The sequence below is a fragment of the Eubalaena glacialis genome, chromosome 7, assembly GCF_028564815.1.
Source record: "Eubalaena glacialis isolate mEubGla1 chromosome 7, mEubGla1.1.hap2.+ XY, whole genome shotgun sequence".
NCBI lineage: Eukaryota > Metazoa > Chordata > Mammalia > Artiodactyla > Balaenidae > Eubalaena > Eubalaena glacialis.
The window spans coordinates 4265482-4284756 of record NC_083722.1 but is presented as its reverse complement, the minus strand read 5'-3'; the positions used below and the strand labels follow the sequence as shown (position 1 = coordinate 4284756).

Below are 19275 nucleotides of genomic sequence, written 5' to 3'. Positions count from 1 at the left end.
GGTCCAGACCACATGGGACACATGTCCCTAGGTTCTAAGAAAACGCTAGAACCCTTGGTCTATCTCTTTGAGCCTGGGACAGGCCCACAGCTTACAGAACCTCCCAAGGTCACTATGATGAAGGCACAGGATGAGAGGGTGTGAGAGACAAGGGTCAGGAAGGCAGGATCCCCCCCACCCCGAGGCAGGAGAGGGGGTGAGACCGGCACACAGTGCTGACAATGACAGTAGCTATGAGTACTGAGGTCTCTGCTATTATGCTTCTCCTGTACTATCTTATTTAATCCTCATTTCCACCCTACGAGGTAGGCATTATTGTACCCATTTTACAGATGAGAAATCTGAGAGGCCCAGAGAGGGCAGTGCCCTGTAGCATGGTGGTCAAAACACAGGCTCTGGGACCAAACTATCTGAACTCCAAGCCTGTTTCCTCAACACACTAGCTGTGTAACCCTGGACGCATCACTTACTGTCTCTTAGCTCCTGTTCTCTCAGCTGTTTAACAGAGACGATGGCAAGTCTTACTTCATAGAGCTGTTGTGAGTGTAAAACGAACTAGTGGGTACCTAATGCTTAGCTCACGGTCAACGCCGAGTATGTGTTGGTTGTTGGTATTGCCCTTGTTACTGCTCACAAGACACTTGCCTGTGGTCACCTGCCTGATAAGGGAGGGAAGGAAGCTTCTAACCCAGGTCTTACTGATTTGGAAGCTTGTACAGGTAACGGCTCGGCTACATTGCTCTCACACTAGAACTTTCACCAGAATAGAAGATGGTGACTGCATTTACCGAACGACCTGGTGTTTCCAGGGAGGAGAGATCACAGGCGTTGGAGTGGAGTGGGGTGTCAAGGATTAAGGCTGTGGAACCATAGATGATCCTTGGTGAGCGGATAACATTCAGCCGGTAGAGATGGATGGAGGGACCACTCCAGATGCTAGGAAAAAAAAAACATAAGCAAGGGCGGTGTGGGGAGCGGCTGGAAGCCGCCGCAGTGGGAGTGCAGGCTGGAAGCAGGTGACTCGTGAAGAGAGACCGAGCAAGGCAGCCTGGGGCCACTTTGAGGTGAGGCTAAAAGGTTTGGATGAGAGCTTCCTAACTCATCTGTAAACAGGGGGGCTTCAGTGGAGATTCTAGAGCATGAATGTAACATCATGGTCAACTCCGACCTCCCAGGAGTCGGAACCTCTTGCCTTTCTCCCTTCTCTTCAAAGCCTTTGCCCAAAGCACTGTCTCCTGGGAGACCCAGCCCAGCCTTGGGGCTGGAGCTGCCTGAGGGCTAGTTTGCAGCTTTTCTTACCCAGCTCCCTTTCTAGAGCAAATAGACACCAACCTGGACCACAATGGGGCCCACCTGTCTGGATCCACACCACCGTCAACCAAAGCAGTTAGGCCAGTGGACACGTCCTTACATCCTAAGGACCCAGTCTTGCACTGCGTTCGTCCCCGTGAGCACAGATATCGGAAGTGGGTTAAATTGTGCTCCCAGTTGACTGTTCCCGGCAGCCACCACACATGAGTCACACAGTGTGATCCTCATGTGGAAAACGGCAGGGAGAGACAGTCATTAAACTTTAATGAGCACACATCTCTTTTCCCAGGCTATCAAAATATTTTGATGAGAAAAGTATATTTTATTAAAGTCAGACATAGAATTTGTCTCTGCCTTCCCACGTGTTGATTGTTGTTAGGAGGCTTTAAGTCAGGAAAAGATTCTTCGGCATTTTGATGTTTAAGGCACGGCTATTTGGGGGAGGGGATGGGGGCAACAGAGGGAATTCAGCTGGTCTGCCGGCTAGAGGCTGGTTTGCAGGAGTCGTGGTGTGTGACATGGGGGCAGCGTGCCGGTGGGTTCCTCCCAGTCTCGGGGAGCAGTGAAGCTTTCACAGTTTTCACGTCCTCACCCAAGTCAACTGGAGCAGGAACACCGGGGTGGGGGGAACCCTTACAGCCCCTTCTGTAGAGAAGCCCCCCAGCACAGGGGCTTGGATGGCTGGACCCAGAAATCCAGGGTTCCTAATTCTACCTGGGCTGCTCTGGGCTAATTCTTCAACATCTCAGATGTAGAATGGTCCAGTAATATTGCTGACCTTGTTGGGTTGCTGGGAGGGATAATAGAAATAATCCTCATAAAGAGCTTAACATGGTACCTTGATCACAGTAAGTACGTGATGAAGACCAGCGTCTGTCAGCTTGCATCACCCGGGGTAGCCGCCACCAAGTCTCCTGTCCTCTTTCTCCCTTTCCTTCTTCCTCTCCTCCTCCTCCTTCTTTCTCCTCTCTCTCTCTCTCACACACATCCTCTCTCTCTGAACTTCCCTGTCCCTTTTTGCAAAATAATACACTCATAATTATAATACTAGTCCCATTATTAACTGCAATCATATATAAAACACAAAGTTGTTAAGGACTAAATCTGGGCCGTTCCTGAGAATGCTTAGCCCCTGCCAGGACCGGGGGTTGCTGGTTAGCGTCACCTCCCTCCCCGCCCAGTCCTCTCTGTGCCGGGGATTCTCTAGTCAAGCCCCTGGGACTTGCTCAGGGCAGGAGCGGCCCTCCTGCCAATGCTCACCTGGTGGCGTTGAAACCGACCCCTGGGTGTTGAGCATGTGCATTGTTCCCTGTGGGAGCCTCCTGAGAGGGGGGCCGGTCCCGAAGAGCCTGGAGGAGACTCGGGGGAGAGAGGAGAGGTGCTCACACGTTCCCCCATGACCTCCTTTCAGTAGCTGGGAAAACCATTCCCAGTGCCATTTAAAACAGCTCGGGTCCCACCGCATCTTTAGTATTATCATGTAGGACAGTCCTGTAGCCTTTTCAGAACATCATGAGACACCAATAGAACTCATTCTCTCCTATGAATGAGGAACAATTTTGCTAGGAAAAAAATAAAACCACTTTCTATGTACGTGATTTTAAAAAGTTACAGCCATGAACAAACCATAAACCAACAGGTGCCCCTAGATTAAAAAAAAAAACAAAAAATCTTTTAAACATTTAAAATAAGAACAGTTGACTGTTTCCAAGATTTTTTTCACGCGCATTTTAACGCGCCTCCCTGCTTCCTCCACCCCAAGGTTGTGCACCGTCCACACGAGTGCAGGAGTCGCCCTGGAGTGGCGTTCACACGATTTCAACATGCGTTTGCTCGTTACTTATCTGTGCTGTTGGCTAAAAGAAGTTTTCGGTATTTCTTCATCCCGATGTTTAGTCACTCACTCATTTATTTAGTCATTCAACAAAGAGTTATTTGGTGCCCACTCTGTAAATAAATTGTAGCAAATGCTTTAAAAATTATCAGAGGATAACTCAATATTGAAAATATTTTTATTGACTTTTGCTTTGAAATGGGGAAAGGCTGCTAATTTGCCTTTCAGCAGGGACCTCCCCTGGTCAGCTCCAAGGACACAGCTGCTCTATTCTCACATGTCGACCACCACGGCCTCACAGCTTGGAGCACCCCTCTTGTACTGGACAGTGTAGCCAGGGCCTAGGAAAGGGGGTAATTCCTAGACATCAACCAGCAGAATGTCCTCCCGGCACTCTGGGCCTGCAGCAGTGAGGAGAAGGCAGGTCACATGGGGAAGGTCCCTGCTGACCCCCCGGGTGGTGGCTTCCTCTGGGTGGCTCCACTCCAGACCAAATCCGACACCTGTGGGAGCTGTGCCCACACAGTGGACAATGAAGGGACCAAATCGAGCCCACTCGCCACTCACCAAGCCACGCAGCCTGGCAGGACGCTGCGTCCACTAGAAAAGGGGCTCCCTTTCTTAACTAGCACAGATGCACCAGCGCTGGCTCCACACCCAGGTCACTTCTGAATCAAGACACTGTCTTGGTTTTTCTTAACCACCACTGTACTGCTGTGTTCTAACTGGAGCCGACCCCTCACCTGAGGTCAAGTGTAAAATCATCTTCGTCCCTCTTCTGCCCGTGTCCGTGGAGGCCCCAATTTTAACCAGAGAAGAGCAAGGCTGGCAGGGTTGCTGTGGCGGATGCCTGGGTCCTGCTCCTCCAACATCCCAGTTCATGTGTTGTTTTACTTTTTAACCGGAGGACAGGTTAAAACTGGGGAACCACCTGAGGCATAGCGAGTGTCCCCAGATGCTTGACAGCCACCAGGTACGTTGTGAGACTTAACTGCAGTTTCACTTCACTCTGTGAGAGACTAAATATCTGAAGCTTTCCATCAAGGCAGAAAATGAAAACAGAACTCTGTGTTCTAATTATCCCGAACCCCAACCCTTAAACCATTTCTCCTGCCATGTTTCCCACCGAGCATGTTTCTCCCTTCTGGCCTCCCGTGGGTCCTCCGTGACTCTGACATGTGTTCCAGTCACCAGGACGCACCCTTGCCATGTCCACAGCCCTTCAGTGGGAGGCTGGAGCAGGGCACGGGGGGTGGGCTTCTCCATGTCTCTTTAGAAAGTGTCAGTGGAGGCTGCCAGCTTCTCTCCTTTGTGCTTCTCGGCTCTGGCACCTGAGAACCCGAATCCACATCACTCCCCACGGGGGAACTTGAGGCTGAGGAAGTTCTCCTGGTCACCCTGGCAGCACTGTCTCCTTTCAAACCTCCATGGCATTTAGAGTCAATAGTTGCCATGGTGCAGATGCTCTGCCAGATCACTTCACGTACGATATCACAGTGAATCTTCCCAAGAACCTCATAAGAAACCGAGGCCCAGAGACTTCAAGTGATTGGCCCGAGGACACACAGCAGTGGCCCCTGGTCTTCAGACCCTGAGTCCAGTATGCTTTCCCCTCAGCGTCCCCCAACCACGGTCACTGTCTTCGCCCCGGCCACCACAGTGGTGCCCTCAGCACTGCCGTAAGCCGTCTGTGGAGAAAATCAAAGTCTGTCTGTGAGGTCCCACCATGAGGCGCTCTGAGCAGGTGAAGTCCACGGACCTGGGGAGGGTCCCGGGCAGGGTACCACCAGCCATGGCTTTACATGCTCGGATAGCTGACTCTCTCTCCATCCTCTGTTGGTCCCGGAGGATCAGGCAGTGGGTTACTCCATTGGCCAGGAGAGCACATCCCAGACCCTCTGTGAGTGAGGCCTCCACTGAAAGGGGAGCATTTCCCCCTCCCTCTCAGCACAGCTATGGAACGACCTGCATTTGAGAATGAAATCTAGAACCACTGGTAACTGGGGTACCTAAAACGCGTTCTCTATGCATTCCTGTACGCACAGAAGCAAAGTAAAACAACAAGAATAACAAATCTCATCTACGTTGTCATATGATCACAGTGTGCTTGAGCTACTGGCTCTTTTTTTTTAAATGATGTCTCTATCTTTACCCCAAATAGAACATCCTATAATCTTCAAGTAATACAGTATATCAAGGCCTCAAGTCTACCTTGTCACATTTTATTCTGGCATAGAAATCTGCTTCTTTCCCCATAAAGTCAAAAAGAAGGAGTTGAGTAGTAATATATATGTTTTCAAATTTAGTTCAGAATCAAGCTGTAATCACTGTGCTCAACTGGTACTTGAGTGATGGCAAAAGGTAATACCGCAAATGATTCTTCAGTGGATTTCAGGAAATAAAGAAACTATTTTCAGCAGGAAAGGTTACTATTTTTGCCTCTCTGCTGTCAGAGACGACAGTGTATGTGGTGCTTAAAGATGAAGGCTTTGGAGTCAGAAAGACCTAGATTCGTATCTGGGTCCTGCCAACTTACAGGCTCTGTAACTTGGGGATTTTGTTTGTCTTCTAAGTTTTAGTTTCACATCGATAGAATGGGGATAATGTTAATGTCCACTGCTAAGTCCGTAGACGATCAAACAAGATAATGTAAGTAAAATGATGAGCAGGTTGCCTAAGTAAACACTAAAAGTAATGTGAGTTGCTCTTATTGTTATTACTTATCAGAGTCAGTGCAGCGCGTGGTTAAGCGTTGACTCTGGCACCAGACTGTCTGCGTCCAAGTCTCACTTCCCCTACTTGCTGTGTGAACTTGAACAGGTCACTTAACTTCTTTGGGCCTCACTTTCCTCATCTGTAAAATGAATTCTCATAGCGTCTACCTCATAGGGTCGTGAGGATTAAATGAGTTAATATAAGTAAATCACTTAGCAGCATCATCCAGTAGAACTTTCTATAATGACGGGAATACCCTAGATCTGCACCTTCCAATATGATAGCCACTAGACACATGTAGATGCTGAGTACTTGAACTGTGGCTAGTACAACTAAGGAACTGAACTTCTATTTAATTTAATTTTAATTCATTGAAATTTAAATCGCCCCTTGTGGCTGGTGGCTACCACATTGGACAGTGCAGACTTAGAACATTGCCTGACTCTCGTAAAACCTGACTGTCGTAAAAAAAAAATTTGCATTATTTAGTCAAGGCTAACCTAAGTGGGCTAGTGAGAAGCGACAGTGGTGCTGGTGAGGTAGTTTACAAACAAGCAACTGCTTATTACCAGCAGTGACCGTAGGGTGGGGAGGAGGGAAAAATCATTTTCCACTAATTCATGGAATCCATGATTGACAGCACTTGAAGTAAGGGCTGTGAGGTGAACTAATAAATCATGTGAATTACATTGACAACTAAGTTCATTCTTTCCCAAACTTTTTCCTTCATTTCAGTTTTGATTTTGAATACAGTTATTACGTATATTATAAAGCATATACTCCATGGAAGAGAGCTTGTGATTTCCTAAAAAGTAATTTCCTCCCAAAAGTGTGTGTGTGTGTGTGTGTGTGTGTTAGTAACTTTCTTGTTTATCAAAGAAACAGAATACTGATCATTATGAAACAGCATAAAAGACAAGAACTCAGTATGTCAATATCGGTGAAGGGTGTTTAACTTGAAAAAGCAGCGTATTTTATGTCGGTATAAAAAAACAGAAATATTTTAAATGGAATATTGAAAAAAATCAGGGTACAAAAGTATTTGGTGTCACTGAGTATGACATATGCTTCATCCTTTCCTCTGGTCCAGGTAATGGCTGGTCTTCTCTATAGTGAACACACACTGTGAATTGCACACCACTTAAATCAACACATAATACGAAAATACTATGTATAATGCTCCATTTTCCTTGAAAGTGGGAGGAAATACCTCCACTTAAATTACCTAAGCAGAAGACAGTGATGCTGAGTGTTGGGCAGGCTTTATATTTGGTTTGGTTTGAGTTTCTAAGTTTCATTATTATCTCAGCAGTCAGGTAAAGGACGTTTAAATCCGGGTGCAGGAGACCAGTGTCAGAAAAGGGACATGAGTCTTTGTTAATTGCAAAAGAAACACTCTACGACCTGAGAAGGGCCCCCTCCTTCAGGCTCCAGTATCAGGGAAGGCTGAGAAGTATTTATTTACCTGTGCCAGCAGTTAATAACAGAGGTCATATCTGGAAACAAACTGAATAGGCATGACACGTGAAATTATCTGAGAAGGCTTCATCTTCTAATCATATTCAGATCTAAAGCCTATCTCTGAAGGCCCAAACCCTGGGCCAGCCTTTCAAGTACTAAATTCCCCTTATCTCTGCCATCAGTCACCTGGAAGGGTCCACTTTGCTTTCCACAGTAGAAGAATCTTCCTGTAGAGGTAGCCTGCCAGTACGTAAAGGATCCTTAACTTGGAGCCCATCAGCCCCTTGAGGGCCATGGATAGATATCCTGGGTCTGTAGTGAACCCCCTAAAACTACCTGCAAAGTGTATGTATCTTGTATTTGTCACTGTGTTTGTCCATGGGAGGAAGGGTCAGTAGCTATTATCAGATTTTTAAGGGGTTGTCCCCATAATCTCAATAACATGCCATGAAGAAAGCAGATGACTCCAAAATATTTTTCCCCCAAAATCAAAGTGATCATAGCAAACACTTTCACCAATAGTGTCTCTAAAGCAGTCCCACTTTCTCCAATTTAGACAGTTTTTGTAAATGTTATCTTTATCCTGTATTTTTAGAAACCAAAAAGTGTTGTGAAATTTTTTTCAACTTAGGAAAACTATGTTGGATGCACTTGAGAATTAAACCAAAGATTCTATGTAAAGTATTCTAATAATGCACTTTTATACAGTCATCCCTCGGTATCCATGGGGATTGGTTCCAGGACCCCTGCAGATCCCAAAATCCATATCCACAGGTTCAGCATCCACAAATTCAACCAACCTTACATTCTGCTGTGCATGCCAGGTTGAGGACCACTGAGACACATTGCTTGGCATACAATCCATGCTTTGTAGGTGACACCTGCTGTTGTCACCACCATAATCAGTGTCTGCTCCACCCCGACTCCTCTTTCCAGCTCTCCACCCATCCCACCTTAGGGGGTGGAGATTTGAATGTAATGACCATGGAGAATTGGCTGTAATTTTCATTTTTCTTATAGATTTTTTAAATCCCATAGACATAAATTTAGTCATCAACATGTCTTAAGGAGTAAAGCCACTATTTACAATGGCCAGGACATGGAAGCAACCTAAGTGTCCATCGACAGATGAATGGATAAAGAAGATGTGGCACATATATACAATGGAATATTACTCACCATAAAAAGAAAAGAAATTGAGTTATTTGCAGTGAGGTAGATGGACCTAGATACTGTTATACAGAGTGAAGTAAGTCAGGAAGAGAAAAACAAATACCGTACGCTAATGCATATATACAGAATCTAAAAAAAAAAAAAGGTTCTGAGGAACCTAGGGGCAGGACAGCAATAAAGACACAGACGTAGAGAATGGACTTGAGGACATGAGGAGGGGGAAGGGTAAGCTGGGACGAAGTGCGATAGTGGCATGGACATATATACACTACCAAATGTAAAATAGATAGCTAGTGGGAAGCAGCCGCATAGCACAGGGAGATCAGCTCGGTGCTTTGTGTCCACCTAGAGGAGTGGGATAGGGAGGGTGGGAAGGAGATGCAAGAGGGAGGAGATATGAGGTTGTATGTATATGTATAGCTGATTCACTTTGTTACACAGCAGAAACTAACACACCATTGTAAAGCAATTATACTCCAATAAAGATGTTAAAAAAAAAAAAAAGAGTAAAGCCATAAGGTTCTAATTCTTAACGCTAGAGCCAATGAGCGAGAATCTTCTTCTCTGGGCAATGTCCTTCCTCTTTCCCTCTATTCATGAGAAAGGCTCATTTCCACATGATTTTTCCTGTGTTATAGACCGCTTAAAAAATAAGGCAGTATAGTGCCTGGGTTGATGTATAGCAAACTCAAACAACCAATAAATTTCATGTTTAAGCAGTCAACCTAATATAACAAATATCTACTGGACACCAGCTAGATACTGGAGTTGAAAGTGGGCTAAAATAAGGTGAATAAAGCAAACTACCCCAAGTATTGCTAATCCAAAAAAGTATGAGCTATAATGTATTGAGCCTTTGTCAATGCGCCATGCATTGTGTTAACTGCTTTATATGTATTATCTCATCCTACTCCTTTCCTATGATGGAAGAACTATTGTTATTATCTTGTTCCCAAGTTATTTAGAGCTTATACAGACCCATCCATTTGTCATACAAAGCCTCTAAACGAACAAACAAATACTATAGCTCCCTGGTCATTTTCCAGCACGTCGTGTTGGTGTTAGGAAAGCATATAGTCCCAAGTGTGTGGTACATCGTGAACACAGCATAAGAACTAATAATAATAACAATGACAATAATAATAGCATTCTACATAGATTACCCCATAGGAACGTCAGTCCTGTTCCAGAGACAAGAAAACTGAGTCTCAGAAAGGTTGAAAAAGTCACCCAAGGCCCCACTGCTAGTAAGCGTTGGAGCTGCCCTTGAACTCTGGCCACTTTGCCAAATACCCAATACTTCTGAGACTTGTGATGGATAAACTCACCACAAAAAGCCTTACAGCCTCCTGGATGCAGATGCTGTGGCTGCAGAGGAAAAGTCCCTTTTGCCTATTTTAGTGTCCAGATTCCTCTCCTTCAAGTTCAACGGTGAGGCCTCCCTCCTCGGACATATTTCTTTCTAGAGTGCCTCCAAGTAAGAAGGCGCAGGCCCCGTGGAGTGTTTTCTTCCTCTTGAACTCAGGGATCCCTCCTGTCCCGGCAGGAAACTTGAACCCCTTCCAGGAGCAGAGTTCGCCTGGCTGCCCTCACCATGGAAAGCTGTTGCTACACCAGATGCACTTCCACCTCCTGCTGACAGCAACAGCTGGGGGCCACGGCTGTTCACCTGAATTCTAATTAGGGTGGTTTTTATAATGGGGAAACGAGTGCGATTCTAATTAATAATTGCCCATCTTTTTCTCGATAGGTATCCCCCAGTCAAAGCAATAGCCTCATTGCACTGGTTCCCTTGCCAAAAGATGGCCATGCTGTAAAACAGAAGAAAAAGTAAAGAGGGTTAAAGATACAAGGGCGCATAAAGAGGTTTTATGTGCTGCTAATGAGCTTCTCTCTCTCCCAATTCACTTCTTAGGTCCATGGTGCTCAGGTAGTAGGTTCTGACATGGTTGTGATGGTTGAGTTCACCAATCCTTTAAAAGAAACTCTGAAAAATATTTGGATTTACCTGGATGGTCCTGGAGTGACGAAACCAATAAGGAAGATGTTCCAGTGAGTGCTGGGAAAGTGGGGAGGTGAGGTGGGGTTGTAGGAAGTTCTGTCTCTCTCCATGCTTTCCAAACTCACATCCAATCCCCAGCGAACATGTCTGAGAAGCTGCTACCTCCAAAAACACAGCGTTGGTTTGACCAGCACTTCCATCATTCAATCCTTAAAACCACCTTAATGGGGTGGGCACTATAATTAGCTCCCTTTGGTGGTGGAGGAATTTGAGGCTTTGACAGGTTGACTGGTTTGTCCCAAGTTGTGCATTTTATAGAAGTAAGCCAACGTCCAGACGTGGCTGGCTGATTCCAGATCCCGAAGTTCAAGAATTTTGCCATACTCCTTCCTCGTGTATTCATTCTTCTCGTATTTACGGAGGTATCACGCAGAAAGATGTCCCTTTTCATGAGTCCTTTCTTTCCAACCCCACCTCCAAGATCTTACCAACCCGCTCTCTAGAACTGTTGCTTTCAGTAGAACAAAGGTGAGCCTAGAGAGTTCTAGACTTGGTTCCCTATTCAACGGACCAACGACCACCCTGCGCTCTGTAGTAACACGAATGAAACTCTGCTTCTTCCACACCTCACGCCATTAGATTGTGCCCTACAGTTCTCAGCTTCTGTGACTTCTACTGACAAAGAGTGTCGCCCAACAAGACAGCCCATTCCGTGTTCAGGTATTCTAGTCGTTAGAAAACAATTCCACCTTTCGACCCCACCGATGATCCTAACCCCGTCATCTGGACCTGTACACAGAGTAAGGCACATTTGTCTTCCATCTAATGGCTTGCAAATGTTTGCAAACAGCTGTCCAATCTTCCTTGCGTCTTCTCTCTTCCTACACTGGCTTCATTCCCCTCATCCCTCATGTGGTTTCGGCTCCCGCCCTCGGCCACATCCTCCAACTTGTCAGCACTCCTCTTAAAGTGTGACACCCAGAATGGATCCCAATCTTTGAGGTTTATTACTTTCATTTCTACCACAAAGAAGTCCCTGTCAGCATCAATCAATCTAGCATATTTCCTGTGGGGTGACCTTCTAAGGTATAAAAAAGGAGGTGCAGGGATTTGGAAACTGCCTTATGACCCAGATATGTTAGGAATTTCCCCAACGCCCTTTATGGAAGCTACCCCGCTCGGAGTCTGTGAGACAAATGCAAGGCCTCTTTCACCCTTTCTGAAGCACCTTTAAAGACAATGTGTGCACTAGGGGCTTGCTGCATTTCTTTGAAATTACAGTGCTCACAGCTTCTGCATCCCATCATTTAAGAGGTACCTGATGCTGGAGGATGCAATAAACAACAGAGAAAATAATTTGAGTGCTTTTTTTAAAAAATGCAAGCACAAAACATGACAACCTTCCTGTGCTAATAGGAAAGCCGCAAGAAAAAAAAAATTAAATTAGAAATCAACCCCAGCTAGAGCGAGAGGTCAGTAGAGCTAGCCCTGCTTTCATCAGAAACGACAGTCTCACTCACCCATCCTCACACCTTCCCACTCGAATCAGATGCAAGAATCACTCAGGCAAAGTGAAACACATTTCTTCTTTAAAACAGCCCCCTGCTGTAGCCAATTTTTCCTTCTCCAACAAGCCTCATCTGAGGGTACCAGAACCTCCTGCCACCTTGACACCTTGGCTGTCACCTTGATCCCAAACCAATGCAAGGAAGGAGATAATCTGTGTATTAGAAGAAAGATGAATCCTAGCACAGTGCAATGACCCACCATTTAGGAGACACAGGGCTCAAAGGGGGTTGAGTGTCCAGGTGTATTTCTTACTGTTAATATCTGACACTGGGGTAGGACAAAGGGGGGTGAACTGGGGAAAGGATGGAAGAGGCCAGTCCCTACACAGTGGACACAAAGCAAATGTCCCGCCCGCACTCTGCCGTTGGCTCTATCAGTAATCACCTTCAACGCACAGGTCTATGGCAGATCAGTAACAGACAGAGGGCCAGGTCCTCAATCTCTTATGGGGATCCAGATCCAGAGGGTGGATCTCTGCAAAGCAAGGGAAGCTTTATTTCTCAGAGACTGTCAAAAATTGGAAATAACTTGACATAGAAAATACTTAGGACCTAGGGTGGGCTTGGGACTTCGGAGAGACCACTGGTTTCTCTGTTTCCTCCTGATTCCTCCTCACACCTTCACAGCCCAGACCTGAGCCAGCCAGCACCCACATCCATCTTGTCGGATGGTTGAAACACTGCAGTGTACCCTATACCGCCAAGACCTGATCAAAGAGCGGCAGATCAATGTAACAACTTGGACCCTTAAGAAGTGCAATTCTGTAGAACCAGAACCCTTCACAAGACTGTATTCCTTTCTCAAGATACACGCCTTGAATAGTCAAGGGAGTCTCCACCCCACCTGCCCACCCAAGGGCCCTAGGCGTTAGGGGGTCTGGAGCTCCAAGCAGAGGGTCTGGAAGGCGGGAGCTAGCGAGCAGGGAATTGAACGAGGAATAGGTGGTGCCATGTCCATTCCTCAGTCAGGACACAGTCAACTCCACTCCAAAATGATTTACCTTCCTGCTCTCCTCCCGACCTCCCCACACCTGCCTCAGTTGCTCGGAGGTGCTGCTCCCGCAGACTTGTAGCTACCCAGCTTCTGCACTTGATACCTCTGCAACATCAAATAATTCAGCTTCCAGATTCAGTTTTCTCTTTAAAAAATGATGAGGTTCCGTAAGTTATTTTAAGAGAAAAGCTCCCCGATTTTGTGATTTTGTTTTAAATTTTGAGTCTCTCAAGTAGGACAGAGGGCTCGACACATGGAGGACAAACCATAGACAGTTGCAGTTTATTGTGATAATAATCCCCTCCGCCTGCTCAAGATGATAAATGGCCGGCGTATCTTGATTGCTCAGCGCATAACTGAGAATCATTTGTCACAACATCTATCCCTGGGAATATAAGATTATTCCAGTATTACTCCACTTTTTTTTTTTTGAATTTTATTTATTTATTTTTTATACTCCACTTAGCAGGATGGGGAAAGGATTTTTTTCTTTCTTTGTGCATGCATTTTTCCGTAGGCAAATGCATACTTAGGCATGCATGTGCCTCTTCATGTATGAGTATCTTCAGTGATGCTCATGAGCGGGCATAGATACATGGCTGAATATCATTACGGGGATGAGTTTATGAGTTAGACCAAATAATGAAGTAAAGCTCAGGGTTTACTGTTTCTGTTTGAGGGAGTTGCCTGCATTCTAGGCCCCAGGCCATATCCTTAAGCGGGACAACTCTTTTGCAAAATGTTCTGGATGGATCACTTGGGGAAACCAGGGAAGAAAGAATGAATGGATCAGGGTAAAAACAGCACAGCTACTGAGAAATAAATATCTAAAAACCTATATTCATATTGAAAAGATGATTTAAATTCAGGGTAGAGAATTGTTTCTCTGCATACAAGCCAGAAGAACTTTCCTAAATTATGTTGCAGGGAGTTCAGGCAGAAAATGATGACCACAGAGGTGATGGTGATAATAATAATAATAATAGCAAAGCAGCAGCAGCAACATATGTCTAATACGTGGTATTTAACCACATCTTGCCATGGTTCTAAGTGCAGCACAAATCCTAACTCACCCACCCTCTCCACACCCTTTTCAGTATTTCATAGTGTCCTTTTACAGGTGAGGAAACCCACAGTGAGCTCAGTGTCTTTCAAACCTTGAAGCATAAAAGTAATTTACTGAGTTGGAAAAATACTCCCATATGTAGGCTCTGGGTGTGCACTTGTCACATAATTTGGCTTTTCTGTAACTCAATAAGATAATTTATATAGCCTCATTTCTAAAGAACAAAAATTAAGAACTAATGACAAATTAATTGAGACATTGAGACTCTCAGAACCGGTGCCTGGAGCAGCCCTAGAGAGAGGAGCCCCCTAGCCTTAGAGGCATTTCCCAATTCACTGGCCACAGATACAAGAGTAAAGGGATTTCTTATTTAGCGGCTAGATTTCTAAGATTTGGAGCCTTTCCCCTTTTCATCCCAGAGGATGTACACCTGCAGCCAGGTAAAATATGTATTGTTTTAGTGATCTTTGAGGATATCATGGGATTCTAACTTTATGTAGACTAGGTCAAGCACAGGTGGATGGCCCCATATTTCTCCTTCGCTTTGGCTCTGTCTAAAGTGAGGGTGTACGGCCCTGACCTCCAAGGGCAAATGGGGGCTCTTGTAGCTGAGGCCTTTGAACCACTCTAGACTCACCGACAGTCCCCTTCTGTGCCACCCTCCCACCACCACTCCAGTTCAAAGCCACAGTGTTGCCGTCAGCTCCTTTGGTTCCCAGGCCACCCCATGGAGCTCGTAGGAAGTGCCCTCCCAGACCCTGGGCCCTCGCTCAGGGGTCTAAGGGTCTACCCACCAAACTCCTCTGCACAACACATTCTTCATTTCTGAGCACCCTCTTTGTGTCCCCAGTGTGTGTCTCTGCTCTTCCAGGGTCTGGGCCATCAGGATCTGTGACTGTGGAAGATTCCACAGGCTCCTTAGGACCTCAGAGTCCTCGTCTGTAAAATGGGACAGTCGGATGAACTGATTTCTAAGTCCTTTCCAATTCGGACATGCTGTGCCCCAATAACCCCATAAAAAGAGTCTGGTCCCTTTTCTCTCTTTTTAAGACATGCATGGTGGTCTCCATTCAAATCCCTGATGCTCTCCCAGAAAAGCGCAGGCCAAGGGTTATACGCAAACCTGCCCAGCGAACGCCTGGCCTGAGTCAGAGAGCGGAGACCAGGAGTCCTCCAATAACAAGACCTGCAGGAAGCTGTCAATACTGAACAAAAGGGCATCTGTCTTGCTTGAGAAATCAGACATATGAAAAAGCAAGCACAGTGGTCGGAAAAGGCATTTCATTGGAGGATACAGGATGAAATATAGTATAGAGAAGTAGAAAGAGCACGTGCTTTAGAAACAGATAAACTTGGGTCCAAATCTTGCCTTTGCCCGTTAACACCTGTGTGACCATGGAAACGTCACCTCCCGTGTTTAATCCCTTCATTTTTCTTAACTAGAAAATTTGTCGAATAGTATCCACCTCAGGGGACTATCATACGTATAAAACCAGCATGTAATCTCCTCCTGAGTGTATATCACATCGGGAGTGGGGGGGGAGGGGGATATGTGAAATACTCCAGAGAAGCCTAAATTCCCCACCCTGCTTGACTTCGTCTTCCATTGGGTTGGGCTTGGCCATGACGCTTAGGAAGACCTCAGAGCATGGCCGCAGGGGACCAGGAAAAGCAGGACCAGTGAAGGCCCCACCATCAGGATGGATTAGGGCATCAGCAACAAATGCGTAGCAGCAAGGTGTGTGGGCAAGGGACCAAAATCAATTGGTTGAAGCAGGATTATGAATTACAGAGCAGGCTGGGTGATGTTCCAGATCCTGGGCCTGGGAACAGGTCTATCCCAAGGGGGTTGGCCAGAACCAATTAGAGCGTCAGGACCTCAGTAAAGGCAGCTGGGGGTTCAGAGAGAAGTCTGATCCCAGGAGGGTACTTTAGCCCGCAAATGAACCGAGGGAGATCAGTCATGTCCTCAAGGCTACTGCGGAAGCCTGGGGATAAGCTGAAGTTCAGCTGACTCATGGCTGGCCGGGTGCTCAGCTCGGCTCCACCATACATTGAATGGACCACGTCCACCAGAAGGCCAGCTGATGCATCCGTGTGGAAGGAACCAGGACCCATGGGGCTGTCTCCGGCTGAGCCTCATCTAGGGGCCTCATTCGGGTGGTCACTGGAAACCAGCCACCCTGGCCCTTCCGTCTTCCAGCCACCATCAGCCAAAACAAAGAGAGCCTGTGACTCAGGCAGGGGCCTCACTGCTTCCTGGTCAAGGTGGGAAACTGGATCTGCCTCTCTGGAGCATAAAACCTTTCCTGTCTCTTCCATCTTTTCAGGGAAATCCGGCCCAACTCCACCGTGCAATGGGAGGAGGTGTGTCGGCCTTGGGTTTCTGGCCCTCGGAAGCTGATGGCCAGCCTGACCAGTGACCGCTTGAGACACGTGTACGGCGAGCTGGACTTGCAGATTCAGAGACGACCATCTATGTAGATGCACAGGGGCCTGAGATGGGCCCGAGCACTTGGCCTCTTGTAGTCTTGGCTAAGGAAATTCTAATGCAAAAATAGTCAGCTCTTGCTTTAACTTAGCTGTGAAGACCCGGACAGGACTGGATAGAGCCCCAGAGTGGTGATGCCATGTGTTTTGAAGACACACTTTTCAGTGTGGCTATTCAATGTGGAAGTTAGTTTTTAATCACTCCACCTTCCAAAGGATTCTGAGTATTAGCTTTAATTAAGCCCTAATGAAGCTCTCATAGCTCATAAGAGTAAAAGTTATCATTTCTCATCTCAAATGGCTGCAGCTCCAAGTATCGGAGGACTTCCCTTAGAAAGGGGATTTGCTCAATACCTGGCCTCATGTAAAACAGGGCTTCTCATCCCCCCGCTCAGCCTTTTCAGGGTAATGTACTCCCCAAACAGGAGGCAAGCACATGATTTGGGCCCTAGAATTCTATTCCCCTTTCTTGGAATCAGTTTTATCCTCTGTGTCAGAATATTTTTCCCAGGAATTGAGTGCAGCATCATTTTTCTTCTTGGCAAAGCCAGGGAAAGGTCTTTCATCTTGCACCTGCAGCAAAGCTACTGCCTGCCAAATTTCACAGATTTACCTTGTGAGAAGATGTGGCCCCATATTAACAAATTGCATTTGTGGAAAACTTAATCGCCTAAGAGGAGATAAGAAAGCAGGTGCAATACTCAGATCTATTAAATAATGTAGTTTTATAGTGCATTTTATAGGAGTTGTCACGCTGTGGCCTGATCAGCAGGGACCATTAGCCCTAACTTTAACCCTTTGGGGACTGTAGTACTAGAAAGTAACAAGGCCGACTTGGGACGGTAAGGATGAGGAATTAGTCTCTTTAATTAGTAATTATACTTCACCTGTCTCTCTGGAAGCATCTCCTTTGCACAATGACACAGGTCCAGATACAGTTTTAGAGACGGAATAAATCCAACAAGTTGGAGAAGCTGGCAGATTTAGGGACCAGACATGTGGAAGGATGGGCAGCCACTAATTCTCTTGTCCTTCCCATCACCCATGTTGAGACCTCAGCTTGGCACACAGGTGCTACAAGGTAATATGGACTCCACCTTGCAAACAGCCAGCCACACACCCAAAGACAGAGGACGCTGACATCATTTGTATTAGGCTCCAAGGTTCCAACAGACAAGGCTATCTGGTATTTATTTGCAAGGCTGATTTATTGTCAAAATTATCCATTGATACGCCTAGAATGTGATTTAGGTCAGTAGACTGTGATTCTTAGCAAAAAAAAAAAGAAAAGAAAAGAAAAGAAAAGATGAACAGTGAGAAGGAAGCTGGGGGAAACGTCCCAATGAAATTCTCTGGTCTCTACAAGCACATTTCTAAGCCTTTGAGACTGTTCCTGAACCTTCACACCAGGAATCCATGAGGGTCAGCTGGTCCCCTCTATAGGTACATCATGCCTAACTGTACTAAGTAATCTTCCAGCATTTGCCAAGCCTTCCAATACTCAATTCTAAAATGAAATGCATTTTGCTGGACTGTTAAACTGGCTTAATATAGTATATTCTTATTAACTAGAATGTAATCAAAGCTTAAAATAAAGTTAATCTGATTGTACTTGCATCTGCACAGAAGTGAACACTTTTACTTTTCAATACAACATGTTACTAACCACAGCTGCTCAAGAAACCACCCTTCCTTAGCAGTAGGTAACCCACCCTGGATAGTGAAACAAGCATCTCTCCTTTAGAGAAAAGGACTCAAATGGGTAATGATGTTACAGTTAGCTTTCCTCACTGCTCTCTCTACATTTTATTAAACTCATTCACCAAAGGAGCAAGTTTGGTTCAAAAATCAGTTTCCAGAAACTGCAAAATCTCTGTAGATATTTTTTCATGAATAATCCCATGAATCATTACGGTGACTCAGTGGACAAGCCAGCAGGAATACCTATCGTGACGGACACCTTTTGTGGTCTTAGAACAGAGATGGGAAATATATGACAGATATATATCGGAGGTCCTATATTCATGGCAGACATCACTGAACAATTGCATCTTAGATAGGGCCTCAGGATCCTTCTCCACACACTACTCCAAGCAGCTATTACCAACTGATAAGGAGTTGGCACTCAAAATAAAACCTGTTCGCCATACCTACCTTAGAGCCAGCCCATCCCCTTTGACAAGTGGGACTCTACACTGTGTAATAACACTGTGGCTCTAAAAATCATATTTTAGCACTGGTAACAAGCAGTGTATCTCAGATAGCAGCAGAGACTCTAAATTCTATTTTTTGCCTGTTAAAGTCCTCTATGCTTTGAATGAATCCTTATTTGTGTTTATAGCTTCGATGACTAAAGAGGGGTAACAACACTTTTATTTTCACAAGGTTCTTCTGGGAGTGTATCAAGCAAGCCTTAACAACAACACATGCAAAACTATAGATAGATAGACAGATAGATACATAGATACATAGATACATAGATACATAGATAAAGAGAGAGATGGTTGAGCGCGAGAGAGAGAAATGAGAGAGATTGTATGAATATGGTTGTGTTTCAAATAATTTTACTGTATCAACCCTTTAAAAAAGTAAATATTATTATTTTCAACCTGTTGATGAAGAAGCTAAAAAGGCCTAGGAAGCCATGCATGGAGGCAAATC

At 45.6% G+C, this 19275-nt stretch overlaps 1 protein-coding gene across 2 annotated transcripts in view; it reads left to right on the top strand.

The window, feature by feature from the left end:
* Window positions 1-18225, top strand: part of F13A1 (coagulation factor XIII A chain) — a 144397-nt gene extending 126172 nt beyond the window's left edge. For both annotated transcript variants that reach the window (XM_061194794.1, XM_061194793.1), the window contains 2 exons: window positions 10410-10546; window positions 16455-18225. In XM_061194794.1, coding sequence (XP_061050777.1) covers window positions 10410-10546; window positions 16455-16608 — 291 coding nt within the window. In that variant the 3' untranslated portion in view covers window positions 16609-18225. The remainder of the gene's footprint in view (window positions 1-10409; window positions 10547-16454) is intronic.
* The last annotated feature ends 1050 nt before the right edge of the window (window positions 18226-19275 follow it).